Source organism: Procambarus clarkii, chromosome 56 (genome assembly GCF_040958095.1).
Source record: "Procambarus clarkii isolate CNS0578487 chromosome 56, FALCON_Pclarkii_2.0, whole genome shotgun sequence".
Lineage (NCBI taxonomy): Eukaryota > Metazoa > Arthropoda > Malacostraca > Decapoda > Cambaridae > Procambarus > Procambarus clarkii.
The window spans coordinates 21,545,470-21,564,359 of NC_091205.1; the positions used below are offsets into that span (position 1 = coordinate 21,545,470).

The 18,890-nt window shown below is 42.8% G+C and overlaps 1 protein-coding gene across 6 annotated transcripts in view; it reads left to right on the forward strand.

Annotated features, from left to right (window-relative positions):
* The first annotated feature begins 577 nt into the window (after positions 1–577).
* Positions 578–18,890, forward strand: part of LOC123770706 (receptor-type tyrosine-protein phosphatase H-like) — a 46,148-nt gene continuing 27,835 nt past the window's right edge. Inside the window, exons 1-8 of one of the 6 annotated variants that reach the window (XM_069305847.1) lie at positions 578–737; positions 5,948–5,981; positions 7,095–7,361; positions 8,290–8,577; positions 9,820–10,092; positions 11,850–12,155; positions 12,465–12,749; positions 13,100–13,381. In XM_069305847.1, coding sequence (XP_069161948.1) covers positions 654–737; positions 5,948–5,981; positions 7,095–7,361; positions 8,290–8,577; positions 9,820–10,092; positions 11,850–12,155; positions 12,465–12,749; positions 13,100–13,381 — 1,819 coding nt within the window. In that variant the 5' untranslated portion in view covers positions 578–653. The remainder of the gene's footprint in view (positions 738–5,947; positions 5,982–7,094; positions 7,362–8,289; positions 8,578–9,819; positions 10,093–11,849; positions 12,156–12,464; positions 12,750–13,099; positions 13,382–18,890) is intronic. The other 5 variants (XM_069305845.1, XM_069305844.1, XM_069305843.1 and 2 more) reach the window with 5 other exon arrangements.

Here is an 18,890-nt window from a genome sequence, read left to right on the forward strand (position 1 = left end):
TTTATGTGGTGTTAAGTGAAGTCATCTGAGGAACAAGAATACGTGTCAGGTTGTGCTCTTTTTATGACACTAAATCTGGTATCCACTGTTCTGGAATAAAGATAGAAACAACTGATGGTTTACATAGGAAGGTCCTATTATTTTACTATTGTAGCCACAGCTGGTGGGGAGGAGGTAGTGGTGACCGATCCTCCTAACAGTTGGAGAAAGAGGTAGTGGAACCCTACTTCAGTTACACCCTCACATAAGGTTTCATAAGTCACAAAAGGGTCGGGAGCGGTTCCAAGATACAGCCAGAGATAAAGATCAGAGCTCAAGATTAGAACTCATTCCCAGCAAACACAAACTGCTAAAAATATAAGCATCTTGCAGGAACATTTACGTGCGTTGAGAAAATTGTCAAACATTTCTCTGGGTCACCAAGAATCACGTACACCAAAACCTTAACATGATATTTTACCCAGATACCGTCCAAGTGAAATAGTTTTACGATAAAGCCGCATATCTGCTATCAGATAAGAGACGCAACTTCTGCCTCATTATCAGTGAACAAGTAATGATAGAGAGAAGGACACAAGCGTCCAGTAGTCTACTTCTCGACCCTCTGGTGACCGGGTCCTCGTCCACCTCCACCCTGGGAAATATCCCCCAATATGAAACTTTTTTGTAGCTTACTGCTGTTGCTGCTGTACCTGGCGGTGACGGGGAGGCCCAGCGACGCCCAGCTCCTGCAGCAGGTCAGTCCCACATTACCGGGGTAGTTATCCCGACACTGTCAAAAGCCACAGTGTCACGGACACTATTGGAACACGAACCAGTTAGCATGTGAACTACGGTTATTTCTTGTGGAATAACAGTAAAGTTTGACTCTTAATGTCAGTTTTAAGTACTTCACTGTCTTCAGTGAACTTTCTGGTCCTTACAACATTACCAAGATTGTACTCCAGCCAATTATAATCTTTTTACACACAGTACTGCTAACTTTTGCACAGACGCAAACAAGGCCGACGGTAGTTAGTGTTGTTTTGGTTCAGTACTGCAGGACAGTTAGCGAGCCCACCAATCAGAGCCGCCGGTTTACCAAGACAGAGGCGACGTGAACCCAGGTCAATCAGAATGGAATCAGTTTCGGATCACAGTGCTCGGAGCAGTGTACTCCTGACCAAGCTTTACCAGGTCACAACCTGTGCACTAGTCGCGTGTTCGCCAGGTTGGAGAGATATCTTGGTCCTTGAAGATTTTTTCCTTAGATATTGTTGTGAAGATTATTTTCGATATTTTAACTCTGCATTACAAGTGAAAAGACGATTTGTCGTACCATTTGCGTGATACAAGATTGGATTTCTTGGATCCTCATTTATGGGGTTTTATAAGAAGTTTACACTGTGCTCGTCATTGGTAAAGGAAAATACTGTAGGGCTGATATTTACGTTGAGGTAATTATGAGGAGAGACATTGTATATAGTGTAATTAGTGAGACGTAGAAAGAACGATCATAGTGTAACCTGATGAGGGCAGTAAAATCATACCATATTGATGTGGTGAACATTGACATAATATATATGCTAACTGTGTGTATACAGAAAGAAATATAGTACGGTGATATTTAAAGATCTTTGCAAATCATTTTTTTCTCAGAGGTCATAGAGAAGTGTCATTTTCTTATAAGATTAAGACCTCAGCCATAATAGGTGTGCCGCAACTGACAACAGGTCAAGCTGCTAGACTTTGGCTTTGACAATTATATATGAAAACTTTCTCGTGTAAACTGGAACACGGATACCAAGAGCATTACACATATGTTGGGGTTTGTTCCCAAACGGAGGTTAGATTCCAACTGCCTCTATATGCACTCTATTATCTTATTTGGCACAATACTGCCTCTGTACCAACAGTACAACACTCGGTGCTTCTTCTTTCGCACAGTTCTGCCTGGGTATGCACAGTACCTCGATAGTCAGTTGTGCTAATGATAAGACTCAACTTACCAGACTCGATCATTGACATCTTTCACCATAAAGAACGGGTCGTTCTTTATGGTGAAAGAACTACCATATATTTGTTATTGTAAAAACTGAAAGCTCCAAAGATTCGATATTATTGATAGCTTAATGATGGTTAATATAAGTTTAAAACCGTAAAGAATTAAAATGAAATTGAAATCTTGTACTTGGGCTGAGCTGATAAGAAAAATGGAACATTAATATTGTATTCAATAAGCATTAGAGTTATCAGAACAAGTTCTCAGTAGGTCGTCAACTCCGGCTGATAATACACGAATGACGCCCGATTATATCTGCCTCGCCAAGACTCGGGGCAACACAGTTGTTCAACCATAATAAGTCTGTCAGTCTGCCTCTGAACTTCTTGCGAATTTTTGTCGACGAAAATTTTGCTAAAATATTTATAATCATTCAACACCATGATAAGTCAATCTTTCTGAGAATGCTGCGTGATGGTAGGCTGAATGTCTTTAGTAAGTTATTTCATTTTAAATTTATATATCCTATCTTAGAAATATGAGTTTCGCAAAATGAGCCAAAACTTAGTTAGGTTGATCAATTATAAAATATAATATAATGGTAAAATATAATGAAAAGACCAATATGGTCGTCTATTGTTATTGTTGTTGAGTTAGGGGCGACGACGATCGTGGGATCGGATGCGCCCCGGCGTACCCGTGAAGGGTGAATCGCAAAGCCAGGAAAGGCGAAATGCCAAGCCAAAACGCGAAACGAGTGACGCCAAGCACTAAAAACTAATATGCCACACGGCAAAGCAACGCACAAAGGGAGAGGCAGAAGCACATAATAGAACAAGGCAAACAAACAGCCAGAAGGGCACACAGCACGTCATAGTGCAAATACACAGGAAATCAGAGCACATACTTGCCCGGGAACCTGGCCCGCGGGAACTGTACATTAAACGCCTCCCAGAACACCCATTGCAAAGGGTCCCGTCCATCCACCGGGGACGCCGTAATATCCGGAACCGGGGCAACAAACACCTGCAAACTGGGGACCCAGATGGTAGTACTCATGAGGCGAGAAGTCGCCACTCGCCCCCACAGGAAGGGAACTTACCCCCCATGAAAGCACTCTGGTCTGGCAGGCAGCAGTAACTCAGCAATCTTCGACCAGTGACCCGACGGCATCACAGACACCGGCAACACGTCCCCCAGGGCCCCAACGCGCACCCGCACCACAGGGGTACCCGCGGCCCCGGGCACACCACCGGACGACAGCAGGGAACCCGGACGGCGCGCATCCTTTCGTAACGTCACCACCAGGCCACGCCCAGCACCAGAGGCCACACCATCCCTGGCAGCGGAAGCCACCACCCCCCACTGCGGAGAGTCCCCCGGCGGAGAAAGAACCGAAGGCACGTCCGAGACACAGGCACCAGCACCAGCAGGCACATGGACCTCCGCCACCACGAACCGCGGAGACATCGACGCATCCGTATCCACACTGTCAACACCCGAAGCCCCGCAGTCACTGAAGTCACCAACGTCGGCCCAGGCAGAAGACGAACGCCGGGAACGTTTGGGCACCGGCCGGATATCGTCAGAGCCGGTAGGTGACCCAGAAACACGGGTACCACGAGCCGAAGGAACCGACGCCCGACATAGAACGGCAGCAGCCTCTACCACAGGGGAAACCGGGCCACACACAGCAGGAGGCTCCGCAGCCACCCCAGCACCAAGCACTTCCGGGACCCGAGTCACGGACACAGGGCCAGGCGCAGCATCAGAAGACGAGGGAGAAGACAGCGACGTCACACAGGGAGCTCCAGGGAGGGCCACGGGAACAGCGACAGGATCAGGCAGACCAACCGACGGTACCTCAAGAACCGGAGGAGGGACGGCAACAACCGGAGGAACGGCAGGCGCCGCCGGGGAAGCTGTAGCAGCAGACGGGACGCGCACCACCTCATCAACATCACCGGAGAGTGCCTCCAGAGGGAGCGGCGGGAAATCCTCGTCGCGGAACAAGTTGACAGGAGCAGCAGGGGCCTCAGAGCACCCGGCAGCCTGATGCCCCAACAGGCCACCGGAAACAGGTACGAGGCTGCCGGGCATAATACACCCGACCGCAGGCGCATCCCCAATGTGCGAATATTTGTACGCCTCCCAGCATACCGCCCCAAGGAGAGCGTGTTCACCCGCACGCTGACAACCGTACCAAACCCCCCGAAGTAACGCTGGAGGAGGTCATCAGGGAACTCCAGGGGCGCATCATGGATACTGACATAAGTCAGGGCACCACTGCGGTCCGAAATCGCCACAGCTGACATCGTCTGGCAACGGCAACGTACGCCCCCCGTACCGACGGAGGAAGTCCCGGTACTCGTCCTCCCCCACGAACTTAATAACAACCCTATGGGCTGTAACTAGCTCCACACCGTAAACAGCTTCCACCGGGACACGAAGCATGTCACACATCACTATCTTGATGGTCGGATAACCAGCCTTACAAGTGAACTCCAGGCCCACGGAGTTCACACGCTGAACAGGAGGAAGATGGCCCCCCATGTCAGAACTGCCACATCAACGCAGCCAGGCAGCCAACAAAACTGGTAGGGCAGGGACGCGCACACCACCTGGCGACCAAAACAGCAAACAACTCCAACAGCCACGGAGGGACGGTAAACGTCCTCACTCCACGGCCGCTAGCAGTCCTGGTCGTCTATTGGAGTAATCTAAGTTGGTTATGATCACGTGACAATGTCAAAACAGATATTCGGATCACCGCGTGGCTGCCTCGCTGGAAAATACAAATTGGACTGAACTAATGGCACAAAAATTAAAGGTGATGCTGCAGCAAATATGACAGAGAAATATGTGGTAATAAAAACATGAGTCAACTGATTAACACATCCTTAAGGTATGTTCGTATTCGCTGCGGTCTTCCTAAAGAGCACATTCGTAAATTGTTTTCGTTCTCTGTAATTGTCTTTTTCTCGCGTATAAATTCAATTAATATAATTCCTAGCGTTATGTTTTGTTAGCCCTAGGAGAGCTTTGGCCTAGTTTACCCGAGGTAAGGTTAGTTTGGCTATTTAGATTCTGTTGTCAATTATTTGTATTTGCAGTACGTGGGGTGAAGAGTTAAAGAAAGTGCGATTCTAACGTAAAAAGTGAACAAAGCACTGATGGAGGCTCGAATGTAATATGTTTGACTTGTTTGTGAATAGTTTTGGAGATGGTTATAGAGATGAGCTGCATTATGCAGCCCATCTCTACGGGTTGATTGATATTTAATTACACACACACAGACTCGTCCATACGGACACGTGTATCTTCCAAAACGCATTAGGAAGTTGAAGGCGGGACCCAAGAGTCGATGCTTCGATACAACCACAAATAGGTAAATAAACACATAATTTATACATACATATACACTCAGACAGGCATATATACAGTGACAGAACCTAGTTGAAAACAAATAAGTGATATAAAACTAGGTAGCCAAGAATGCTGGATAGACAGAGCTGGGTTAATTGATATATAAGGACGAATATCTAACTAATAAAGACGAATTCAAAGTTTTGTGTCCCCTCCTTGAATTGCGAGGAGGGGGATACAAAAATTTAAGATTTAATAAGGTGGTGTAGTAGACGATTTAACTAGAGATTGAAGATGAGGCACTATGCCTTAAGAGATGATGTTTGAGAATGGTACATCCACGTGGCTGCGTGCATTCATATCCATTGCTCCTTATATAGTTAGAACACTAAATTGTAAAGGGTACGACTCAAATTCTTCATTTTAGAAATGGTTGTTTTTTTTATCTGAGGTCCCCACAGATAGAGCCAGACTGGATAAGTAAATAGAATTACACTTAATGTTATTTAAACTTTCCTTAAGGACAGTAAATTAAAATACTAAAGAAAAATTAAGAATCTTACCATGATCTTTATGTTAAAGTGTTGTCTTATCTTCCAGGAAGACGATGTGTACCTTCCGGGCAACAGTGTAGGTAAATATTTTATCTTGCAATGTTTACAGTCATTTGTTATCTCTAACACTTATTGGTTATCGTTATTTTGATATTAGACATTCATTCACTAGATGTTGAAAATATATGCTTAGCTGCTTGTTTTGGTTGACAAAATGGTAGATTGTTTTGGAATGATTCTCTGTACCAGTAGATATGTCTTGCAGACATATCTCTACTGACAATTTTAACATAATATAATGATCTACACTTTCTTGATGAATCAATAAATTAAGTACACAAATTGGAAATGGGGACAATTAACATTGACATCTAAGAGTAATACAAGAATCAATTTTTAAACTGTTAGTGTATAGACTTTTATGCCCACGAGGTCTATGGTTTTGTACACAATGTGCAACAAGGGAAGGGCTCAAGAAACACTTAATTCCCTGCACATGATAACGGCAGTTTCAGCGGCTGTGGAGTTGATAAATCATTAGGAATCATTATACAGTACTTTAATACACTAACAACTTTGAGACCTCGCTTCAAAGTTACTATTGAAGAATATTATTGAATTCTAAAGATTGTATTACAACGAAAACTACAGTGATGGTAGGCGAGCGCAAGATTTATTTAAGCTAGAACTCCTTGGACTGTAATCTACTTATGACGGACTTCAAACTTTTGTTGTCATTGTAACATAACAAGATTATTTTTTTTAATGTTTTTATTAAATATTTCAGTTCCAATTTACCGTTGCATATTTGTTTATTTAATTATTTATTTATTTACCACTACTTATATATTGATTTATTATTGCCTATATATCCATCCATTTTTATTCTCGATTAGCTATTTATATTAACTTGTTTTATTAATCTTTAATTTTTGTCTTGTGAAATTTGTATAAAAAAAAAAAACTACTAAAGAGGCAGCAGGTGGGATAATTTGTCACGTGAATCTGGGATCTCTGGACTTTATCCTCAATATCCCCGTGTGTTGAGTGGCTTGTATATCCTCGTATATATTATGGCGACCCCGAGGAATATACTTAACTTTGAGATAACTTTCATACATTATCATTACCAAGGGGAAGTTGTGATTTAATTAATTTGAACAAATCGTCATTTGTGGGTTTTCTCCCGCCAGGTGATCCAGGACTGCAGTTGACAACAACAACGGACAGTATAGACGCTACCTGGGACGAGGTGCCGGGCGCCAGCTACTATGACATCAGCTGGACTCCTGATGGCAATGGGCCTAACACTGTCGACGGTACCAGCAGCGGCGGCACCTACACGTACACTATCACAGGTCTTGTGCCTTGTACCATCTACACCGTCACTCTCCAGCCAGGGGGAAATGGAACCGATTTTGGTGGACCTTTTACGTCATCTACAACAACACTTCCTCATGGTAAAATTTATTATCACTCATTTTCTAAGGATGAATTTATTTATTTATATTTTATAATATTGGTTTTAAATAGCTTTAAAGAAAATATTTTATGATTATTATAGTAAATATCATCATTGCTATGTGTTTCCCAGCTATGGGAAGATATTCGCCAGAATATGTGGGAGCATCACAGGGAAAGAAGGAAACATTTACACTCTGACACCCACCCATCCCCCGCGACACTCAGTGATTACCCACACCAGAAGTCATGCCTTCATGAGACAGGTGTAGGGTGTTCCTCGTTAGTTATGTCAAACATTTAATCACTCTTGACACACATCTCCAGCGTGCGCGGTTCACACTTAATCTTCGCTTTCGCATACCGTTATTCACTATACCCGCTATCTTCTTAGTCTTTCGCTTTTCTAACAATTATATTCGTTTAGATATGTTCTCAACCACAATTTCGTCCAGCACTCACGGCAACCTATGTTTGCGCACACTTCCGTCCTACGGCTTGCGGCGGTAGCACTGAACATGATATTATTTTGTTATGTCTCTCCTCCTGACAGTTAATATTCTCCTCATATTACCCGGCTTTAATATTAATGTACATGTTACACGAGTGTTACGCATCCACACAATGGCACTGGTACTCCCTGCAAGCTTCCAGCAGCGGCATCTCCTCCTGTCATATTATTCCTCACCCGGACTTGTGTTGGTTCAGTCACTTTTCTTTCCTCACTCACTCTACGCTCAACTCTGCTTTCATAAATAAATGTCATATGTGTGACTCTCACTGTCCCACCCAGACTTTCACTGTCACACCCAGACTCTGTCCGCCCCAGAATCTTGCACTCTAACCCAGACTCTTACTGTCCGTCCCAGACGAACATTACACTCCCACCCAGACTCTCACTGATCCCTGGTACTCTATCTCCGCCAGATCCTGATCGGGTCACCACCGTCACGGTGGCCACGGTGGTGGACCAGTCGTCTCAGTTGGCCGTCAGCTGGACCAAGGCAGGAGGCGCCGGGAACTGTGCCGTCACCTACAGGGTCACCTGGACCCCCGCCAGCGGTGGAGGCAGTAGTCAGGATACCACCGGTGCCCTGAGTTACACTATCACCGGCCTGGCCGCCTGCACCTCCTATACCGTTTGTGTAACGGCCTCGACTAATGGAGGATATTACACTAATGATCGGTGCAGCAGCGGGACGACCGACGTGGACAGTAAGTGTTTGTGGTGGAGAGAGGGGATGGTGTTTATGGTGGTGGTGAAGGGGATGGTGTTTATGGTGGTGGTGAAGGGGATGGTGTTTATGGTGGTGGTGAAGGGGATGGTGTTTATGGTGGTGGTGAATGGGATGGTGTTTATGGTTGTAGTGGTGGTAAAGATGATGGTGTTTATGGTGTTGGTGATGTGCCCAAGATCACCATTTCATGTACTACCAGGCAACGAACCATACATACTGTGTGATGGAGCCCACATTGCCATCTCAACTAAGTTCTCACTCAGGGTAACTGATGTGAAGAAGCCAGACTAGCTTCTGCGACGACTTGCCCACTAAGACGCTCTACACTGTCTCCTTGGACTTACAAACCGTTGCATTTCCACTTTTTCCGGGTCGCAGTACTTCCACACTTAAGCCTACTGCTATGGTAGAAAATACTCAACCACAGCCTCAACCACAGATGCAACCATCAACCACATCAGAAAATAGAACGGTTAAGGTACAGTTACACAGGACCGACAGGTTGCGCGGGTCGGGCCACAGCTTGGCTCAGTCAAGAAACTACTTACTACAACTGGTCTTCTGATCGTTAGTGCCACAGCTGACTTGCTCACTTCTCCTGCAACTGCAACAGCGACCCGGCACCTCATGTTCCACACCTGATCCAGCAACGTCGATTGCACCTCTTGCAATACCCACTGCAGGAGGTGCAATGGGAATTGCCCCCAAGGGTATCGTGTCTATATTTAGTCTTAACCTTAGTAGCATCTGGCGCTAGGCTGCGGGCTCCTAACTTTACCAATGTTCGCTTTTACTTCCCTTTTAAAAATGTCGGTTTAGTAAATTTTCATTCAGATCTTCACGTTGTGCTTGTGTTCCTGAATGAAAAGCTCAAGAGCTTGAAAAGCTGTCGCTTCTGTTATGACGTGAAACCGGTTACCTGTAGTATTCTCGTTTTAGTACAGAGCATCGATGCTTTAACTGATGCTACCAGAAGCAGACGTCAGCATATTTAGCACTGATGACAGAATAATCAATATTTCGTTATTTTGAAGGAAGAATTCGCTCAAATATTAAAAACAAACTATATTATTGAGCTGTTTTACCTTATTTTTCATGTTCAGTTACTTGCAGTGATGCTAAAAAAATTTAATGAGGAGCGGTAATAGTGATTCCATGGATACTCTATATTGCAATAATTATTGAATAATTCAATTAATGATATTCCCATTACCAACAGCCCCGGGTCCAGTTGCCATGGGTCCGCTGGTCACATTATCTGAATCATCACTGAGAGTCGCGTGGGATCGTCCACTTAACTTCAAATGTAAAATCCTTTATTATACTGTCAAGTGGACTGTGTATGACACCCTCAAGAGTAACACCACCACCACCACCAGCTACACCATCACCGACCTGGCTGCCTGTACCAGCTACACCGTCACCGTCGCGGCTGCTACAAACAAAGGCCTTGGTGAAGAGACATCAGAGAGTGGTGCAACAGACAGCATTGGTGAGTGTGATCATTGTATTAGCTTGTGTGAGTGTGTACTCACCTATTTGTCCTTTTCAGGATAGAGCATTGACTCTTGGATACCGCCTTGTTAGTCGCCGGTTGTTTAATACAATGACTCTTCTCCTATTTCCCTATCAAATCTACTTTTAAAATTAAGAAAACAGTTAGCTTCCACAACCTGCTCCTTTAGTTCATTAAATTTTCCCACTACTCTCACGCTAAAAGAATCGTTCTGACTTCTCTATGACATCTTCCAGCTTTTTTTTTTCCAGAGTTTCCAGCTTCCACCCATGTCCCCTTGTTCTGTTGGTATTTAATGTGAACATCTCGTCTATTTCCTCTCTGTTAATCCCTCAATGTATTTTATAAGTCTCTATCATATCTCCCCGCTCCATTCTTTTTTTTAGCGTTGTCACATTTTCTAGAGTTATATTGGAGACATTTAAATCATTAATTTATTTTTATTACTTCTACTGTTTGTATAGAACAATTTAAGTGTTATTATTGCTGAAGTGCCTGACCTTAATATTTTTAGCCAAACTTTTAACTTTCTTTTCAAATACTACCAGCTGTAAGAGTCATCTGTTTGTCCTTGCAGTATCTAAAGCGAGTAACTGTCACCAAGGCGTGGCACAACAGACCGTTCTTGTGAGTGTGTTCCCAACGGCAAGAAACTGTCGTACTAACGTGCCTTATCCTAACCTACCATAGAACTCGCGAACAGAAAGCGAGACAGTATGTCAATTTCGCGAGTCTCTACCATTTTCTAGTACGACAGATTTTTGCCCTTAGGTCATACGTCATAATACGACGTGCTGTAAAGAGGACAGGTTGGGCACAACACCCATTTTCTAAACTAAGTCACCTTCATACACAAATGTAGATATACAAAAATATACACCAATAAATACATGCTGACCAGTTCACTTTAAATAGTCTCTTCTTAGCTGTCTGGCTTCTGTAAGTCACACTTGACCATTCACATTTATATAAACAAATATAAATAGTTTATATACTGGTAATAAAAAAATTAACACATATATCATAATATCGAATTATATATAGGGGGTACAACCTCTGGTTGTTTGTAGGGACCCTCAAGCCTCGAAGACGATATGCAGCACCCGGGGGAGCCTTGTAGGGCTCTCACTGGCACATATTGCCTTCTCCTACTTACTCATAATAATTATAATAAAACTTATAATAATGAAAATATATATTAAAGTACCAATGTTTCTTATTATAATAATAATAATATTGTTTCACCAATAACGCAACCGGACAACTACTACAAAGTTAATTAGCTGGCTGCATATTCACAGTTCAGTATATCGTTTTTTTCCTACCTCAGATATTCTGAGATCCTCTAGATTCTAGTTTGTGTGTGTGTGAGAGAGAGAGAGATGCAAGAGTAAAGCCCTCCTAGACGTGCTTAGTCCCTGCAGTTAACTCACCCATGAAGAGGATACGCACACACTGGAGTCAATTGTGACTCTTGTATTCACTTTTCATGTCCTGTGTTGACACTTGTGCACATGGGATCACTGTAATCTCTTGCGGAAAACGTCTGATACACTTACATATGGTGTTAAAGTCACATATTTGAAAGTTACTGAGGCACTTCCCATAATGACTGGTGACTGTGTTAAGAGGGACCGCAAGTATCATAACGTTCTGCTTTAAAAATAATGACTGAATTTAACGCTTCTTGATTTTTTGTACATTACAATAGAATTACGTTTCTCGGTCCCCAGCTCCTGACCCGCCCAAGTTACTAGGGGCAGCCATGGTAGTCAACGAGTCTGACAAGTTGAGTGTCAGCTGGAGAAAGCCGGATGATCCAGGACCACTGTGTCCGGTGACCAGGTACACCGTCACCTGGTACCTGGCCAGCACCCAGGAGCTGGTGGACCAGACGACCAACAGTGACACAACCTTCACCATCAGTGACCTGGAAGCTTGGACCAGCTACACCGTCTATGTGGCTGCTGCAACTGAGCAGAACTTTACATATAAATATTCCCCGCCGTCCTGCACCAACGCTACAACCGACCAAGACAGTGAGTGTTCCATTCTTCTGTATAACTCTGATCTGTTTCAGATGTAAGTAAATAATTATCATAGGGTCTAAGTCAGTATGGCTGTATAGCACCAGTAAAATTAAAAATATAATTGTCATAACTAAAAATGTAAAAGATCTTACTTACCAGAAAAACATTATATTATAGTTTTTATCAAGACACTTGTGTTATGTGACATATTTTACATTCAATCGAGAAATTAATACAAATTTACAGATTGAATGTTTTCCTTGTTCATATCTGTATATTTTTGTTTAATATCAGCTCCGATTTTTTTTTATATCCCAGCGCCGGGGCCACCTTCGGACACCAAGATAGAATCCCATACCGAAATATCCTTGTTGGTGGTGTGGAGCCCGCCAGGGAAGCCCAGAGGAATCATCACCAGCTACAGTGTCGCCTGGAGCCCACCGGACACTGTTAATGGTACGGAGGTTACTGTGGACGGGAGCGTCACGCTGTATAATATCAGGAGCCTTGAAACCTGTGTCACTTACACCGTCACTGTGACCGCTGCCACCTGTAAGGGCTACGGGAATCAGGTTGATACTAACGGCACTACGGATGCACCTCGTGAGTGTAAATTTCATGTATATTGAACGTATTTTTTGTATTTGTGTATGTGTGTGTGTGTGTCTTTGTGTGTATGTATGCTCACCTATTTCTACTCCTTTTGTACTCCAACAGATTTCCTTCTGTTGTGTATTCTCTCTTTCTCATATGGTTTCTTTGTGTCTTCCTTTTGCCTCTAGGCACTGCCTTTGAACAGTGAGCTAATGCTCCTCCTGCCTTTCATATCCCTCATTGGTGGAAAGTCTTTCTTCGGCTAATTTGCGTTTTCTGGTTTTGTAGTTCATGAGCTTTGTATGGAGATTTTGTCACCTGTCCTCAACTAATACAGTAGCTTGTCTATGGTTCCACAGCCCCGCCAGTGACTTGTAAGAAGGTCGTCTCCCCTCACCAGCTCACTGTCACCTGGCCTCCAGTCGACACACAGTGTACAGTAAGTGGATACAAGGTAGACTATACCGGGGACGTCCTCTGGTCCAACGAAACCCGCCACGACTCTCAAGAACTTTACACAACATATGCAGACCTGAGTGACTTAACACCGTGGACGACCTACACTGTGTGTGTAGCAGCAGTGGTCGTTAATGACATTGTTGGTGCGTGGAACTGCTGCTCCTCTACTACCCTGGAGGCTGGTGAGTCTTAGTTTACTGGTAGAGTCTTACTACTACCCTGGAGACTGGTGGCTAATGGTATTACTGAACCAGTCTCACCTGTATCATGAAGGCTTTACATTATAAATAATGTTAGCGTCATTATACATTAATAATTAACTATGGGTAGCCTTTATAAACATCCATACACAAATGGAACACTAGGTGTTCATGACATCACCTACACCCAAACTATAACATTTACCAGTCGTGTGATCTCTCGTCAACACAACAGTCAAACAGGGGGAAAAATTGAAAACACTGGACATAACTAAACTGTAGGATAGAAAACAGACTATAGATGGTATGATGACCACTAATATGCAAAGGAATATGCCAAGACAGATTAGGAGTAGCGTGTGGTAACAGAACACTAGAACATTGCTGTAAACTGAAGAACAAATAATGTTGAAAAACATACGTGAATTTATACTTAGAGAATAGTTCACAGAAAATGAGCTCCACGGGACAGTTAGTGTGATCTGAGACCACTAACAGTTGTACAGCTGTTTATGATCACATGTACAGAGAAGACACCAGCATAGGTCTATTAATCTTGTTATAATTAGGTAATTCCAACTATTATAATAAATAAAATACTTGTTTTAATTTTGTGCCAAGTTTTAGATGAAATTTCATGTGGATAAATTTTAATAAAAACTAAATTATATACTAACGGAACAATTTTGATTAATGTCTAGTTGAAGGAAAACGAATAAACTTAGTGTGGATTAAGTGGTTTCGTAACTCCAGCTTTAATAAACTTAACACAGAATGTTCTTTACCACGTTAGCGCCCGGGCCGCCAGCAGCCCTGACCATAGCGTCGGTGAGCAGAAAGACCGTGACGGTGTCTTGGGCTCCACCTAAGGAGCTCAACGGTGTACTGACAGACTACCAGGTGGCCTGGGACAATGGCTACACCAACCTCACCACCAACGTCACCACCTACACAGTCTCCGACCTCCAGCCAAAGTCACAGTTCACTGTTGCTGTAAAGGTACTTCTATGATACTGTGTCTCTTTAAAGGTACTTGACGAACAGTAATATTTGGGCAATAAATGTTACAATAAATTAATGCCATTAATCTTGAATATATCCAGAGATGTTAACTGGGTGTGACACTATAATTTTCACACAAGACTCTCGCCTTCCTCTATGTGGACACAACTCAAGTTTTAAGTTGGTAATGGCTTCCTCTCTTGTTTCTGTCCTCTCCTATTGTTTTGTTGTATTATTTATCAATAACCTTACGATAACATCCATAATGTCCCCTTCATGCTTGTGACTCCTCTCGCACTCTATCACATCACAGTTATAACCCGGTGGAAGTACCCCAGAACGTTCTAATTTTTTTAGATTCATTATTATTCATTATGGAACGGAGCTCAATGTAAAAAAATGCAGTATTACTCATTTCTATAAAAAGTATTTGACATAGCATTAATCTTGATCTTAACAATAACAACTGTACCCTGGAGAAACGTATTTGGTTCTTCTGTGTGCGTGAAATACAGTTGTTTGTGCGTCAATATGTGCCAAGACGCAGACACTACAGTGCCACCTTCGTCCCCCAGGCAAGGACGGCGGCAGGCTGGGGACCTTCTGCAGCTGTCCGTGGGGCTACTGCTGACGATGGTGTGAACGTTGGGGCCGTGGTGGGCGGCGTGGTGGGCGGCCTCCTGCTGCTGGCGCTCCTCGTCGCTGCTGTCTTCTTCAGGCACAAGATAATGGATACATTCCAGGCGGCCAAACATACGTAATGATCCTTTTGTCTGTTATTTATTGTGAGTATTGTGTGACTTTTGTGTTGATTGGTGACTTATGTTCCATGACGATAGTGTATCGAAGACTTTTGCTTTGAAGTAAATAGTCAAGTTAGCTATGGAACGCTATTCATAAATATATATATAATGTACACGAATAGAAAGTCCCGAAGGCTTTCCTTATATATATATATAGTGAATATGTTATTGTCTACTTGGGAATTATGATTGTGTGTCCCGTTATCCTTGTTGTGTTTTGATCAAGAGTTATGAACGTTCTAGTAGACTTAGCACTCAACCTTCAGTTTGATGCTCTTCCAACCTTCATGTGGTTGTAGGTCTCACAACCTTCTCTCTGGAGACTGTCTTATATTTAACTAAGTTTTGTTGTGCATGTATTACTTGTTAGTGGTGATATACCAGCATAGTCTCCAGGTTGTATACTGAGCTATAAGTGTTGATGTCAGCGTGGGAACTAGACTCTCCACAGTCTGACGAAGGTGTACTCTGCAGGCGTCCACCTCCTGCTGGACCTCCTCCAATCACTATAGTTCACCCGGGTGACCAGGTCAAGAAAGACGTCATGACCCATGACCCGGCGCACAAACATGCCCTGGTAAGTCTTCTGCGCATGTTGACCCAGGTGTGATTAGTTCACATGTTAAATGAAATAGTTTACCATTTGAGAAGCGTTTTGCAGCAGTTTTAACAGTATTATCTCTTGAAGTATTATCTGTTACATTCTTTTAAACTAAATGTGAATGGCAAAAATACTTGGTAAAATAATTATACTACCTACCTACGTGGAGAGTCATTGGTGATCCGTATTGTTACCAGATAGAATTTGTCTTCCTCCAGCATTCAAATGTGTTCCCTACTGTGTCGCTCATTCAGCTAGCCTCCTTGTCATCCAACTTATCCATCTAGGCTCCGTGTCAGCCCAGCCACTTATAATCCATCTGTAGACCGTCGGCGACAACCACACCTCCGCCAGGGAGCTCCTTCTTTACCCACATGTTAAAACATTAGTTAACATTAGTCAGAGATATCCAGTGTTCTCTTATGCGTCACGTGACACACATGGCAGTCTGTGAGTTAAGAGATAGCGTATAGGATCTTCAGCCAGCAAGACTGAACACAGTCTATCAATCACAATGAAGGAAATCTGATCCTTGTTTCCCTTCTTGCTAAATTAATACTGGATGAACATTAATTGTTAGACATAATTCATCGTGTTTCTGACAGACACCTCACTGAAGTCATTATGAAAATATATGTAATATTTTTCCTTTTAAGAAGATGAATATGATGAGATTTGTGGCGACACAACATACTTGAGATGAGTGTGAGCTAGGTCCAAGTAGCGTCACACTGAGGGTGTGAGCGAGGCTCGTTATACAACACCTTAGGTAACTGTTTCGTTATAAACTATGTTAACAAGGGTTGTACTGGTGTTTCGGCACCTCTCGAACTGTGGTGGATCTTGTTATTGTTCTAAAAATGCGCACTGTAACGTGAATGATGTTATACAATAGTGTATGTGGTGGTGTGTATCCTTGCAGTACTCTGGGAGCGCCGTCCCCCGGGCGCTGAGGGAGGAAGTGTCGCCACACAAGGCTCCAAGTGTCCAGTCTCCAGGCGGCCTCGCTCTGAACACTGTCACCACTCACCAGTGTATGTGGCTTTTATTAATTGTTTACGTTATTGCTCTCTCGTCAGTAAATAGTGACGTGTATATGGATTTGTATGTATGTATATATATATATACAACTTCTAGCTAAGTTTACATTTGTGTCACCTTGTTTATTTTCCATCTATTATACAGTCTCGTTTCGTAACTCATGCCTTTCACCTCTGGAACCGGTCTTATAACATGCTTTGGGTTTTATCGAGCTACCTTTTGCATTGATGATAAATGAACTCTATACTGGCTCTTCATTTTCAAGAAATGCTCACTTATATAATTCTTGCAGCATTTTATTCTAAAAAAGAAATGTCACATTGTTATCAACTTTCTTCGTCAGACTCGGACCATACATATGTGAATGAAATCTCCGACGAAGACGACCCAATCTACATGAGCCTGGACTAGCAAGCCTGACGTAGCGTTCTACTGCTATAACGACTGATACTGAAATAAACAGCAGTTCCCTACCAAGAGAAGCGTTGTTGCAACTGATTCATCCCCAGTACCCTGGATTGATGACTGTATTGATTAGATTAAGAATGACGAATAAATTGATGATCTATTTATGAAAGGCTTAATACTACATCGCTGCTCTAACGATGGAGGCCAAGAGAACATCGGCCAATAGTGAGAGTCAATTGGCTTTTTGAAATTTCCTTTATTACTGTATTTTTATTTACCTTTGTTGTTTGGGAATTGCTGCATAGAACAAGGTGATCATTGTTTGGCTGTATATATGTGCATTCCTTGCGATTAGGCTTATATATGCAAGTAACTTTCAGTATGATTATCAGGAGATAATATTCTCCTTAGGGATTTTTAGTTACTTGCTTAATTTATTGTGTATTGAGATTACTTAGTGAACTGTAACTCTTTCTTCAATGTGAAGATAATAATGATATTACTGTAGTTTAAATGTGGTTCCCAACCGGTGGCTCCCGGAATCTAAATTCTGAGAACAAATCCACAAGGGCAGTGACGAGGATTCGAACCTCTGAGTTCTGGTATATGTGAATCGTCGAGAATCCTGATTAGGATTAAGGATTAAGTGGTGAGAATCCTGACTAGGCCAATTTTTTCAGTTATAAAACGGTGACAGGGAGTCGAGGGTTTTTTGAGTTTTAGGAAATAGGGTCGGGAGTCCAAAAGAGGCTGCTAACAACTGGTTTATGTGATAATTTGTCCTCCATTAGAGATGCTAATGCTGTGATGATATTTGACATTTACTTACACGTGCATTCCCGGTTTGGTGCCTTCTTTTGATAATTACTTACACGTGTATTACCGATGGGATATTGACGTAATTGGGCATCCACATTACCGTTCGTGAATGTGTTTGTGTTCGGTTGTACCTCGACCTCTCATCCAAAAAAGAGAGTACTTGGAACCACTATTGGTTGAACGTTCAAAAGAGGACTGTTGCACAACAAAAGTTCACGTTTTGCAATGATAATTTTATAGACATGATGATAAAGAAGGAAACAACCCAATCTAAATTTCCTAGGCCTAGTATAGTACTCATATGTACTACATTAGACTGGAGTTGGTGAATATTTGGCCTAAGATTGCTCATTTAGGCCTAGAATAAGTTGGGTTAAGTTGCATATAGTTATTGTTGCTCTTTTTAGCGTACCATTTAGAGTATTCCTATAGTACAAAATGATAACATTTTGAAATACAACAGACTATTTTTTGTACGTACGATCAGTAGTTGCTATAGTACTAAACATTGTGTAGGATGGGTAGTTTATAATGTATTCTGATGTTTGTTTATGCTACATCCTACAGTAGCTGAGTAGGGGGCCTGATAGGTGAGTGGACAGCGCTCTGGTCTCGTAATCGTAGGGACCGGGTTTGATCCCAGCTGATGGCAGAAACAAAATGGGCAAAGTTTCTTTTACCTGATGCGTCTGTTACCTACCAGTAAATACGTACCTGGGAGTTATACATCTGTTACGGGCTGCTTCCTGTGTGTGTGTGTGTGTGTGTGTGTGTGTGTGTGTGTGTGTGTGTGTGTGTGTGTGTGTGTGTGTGTGTG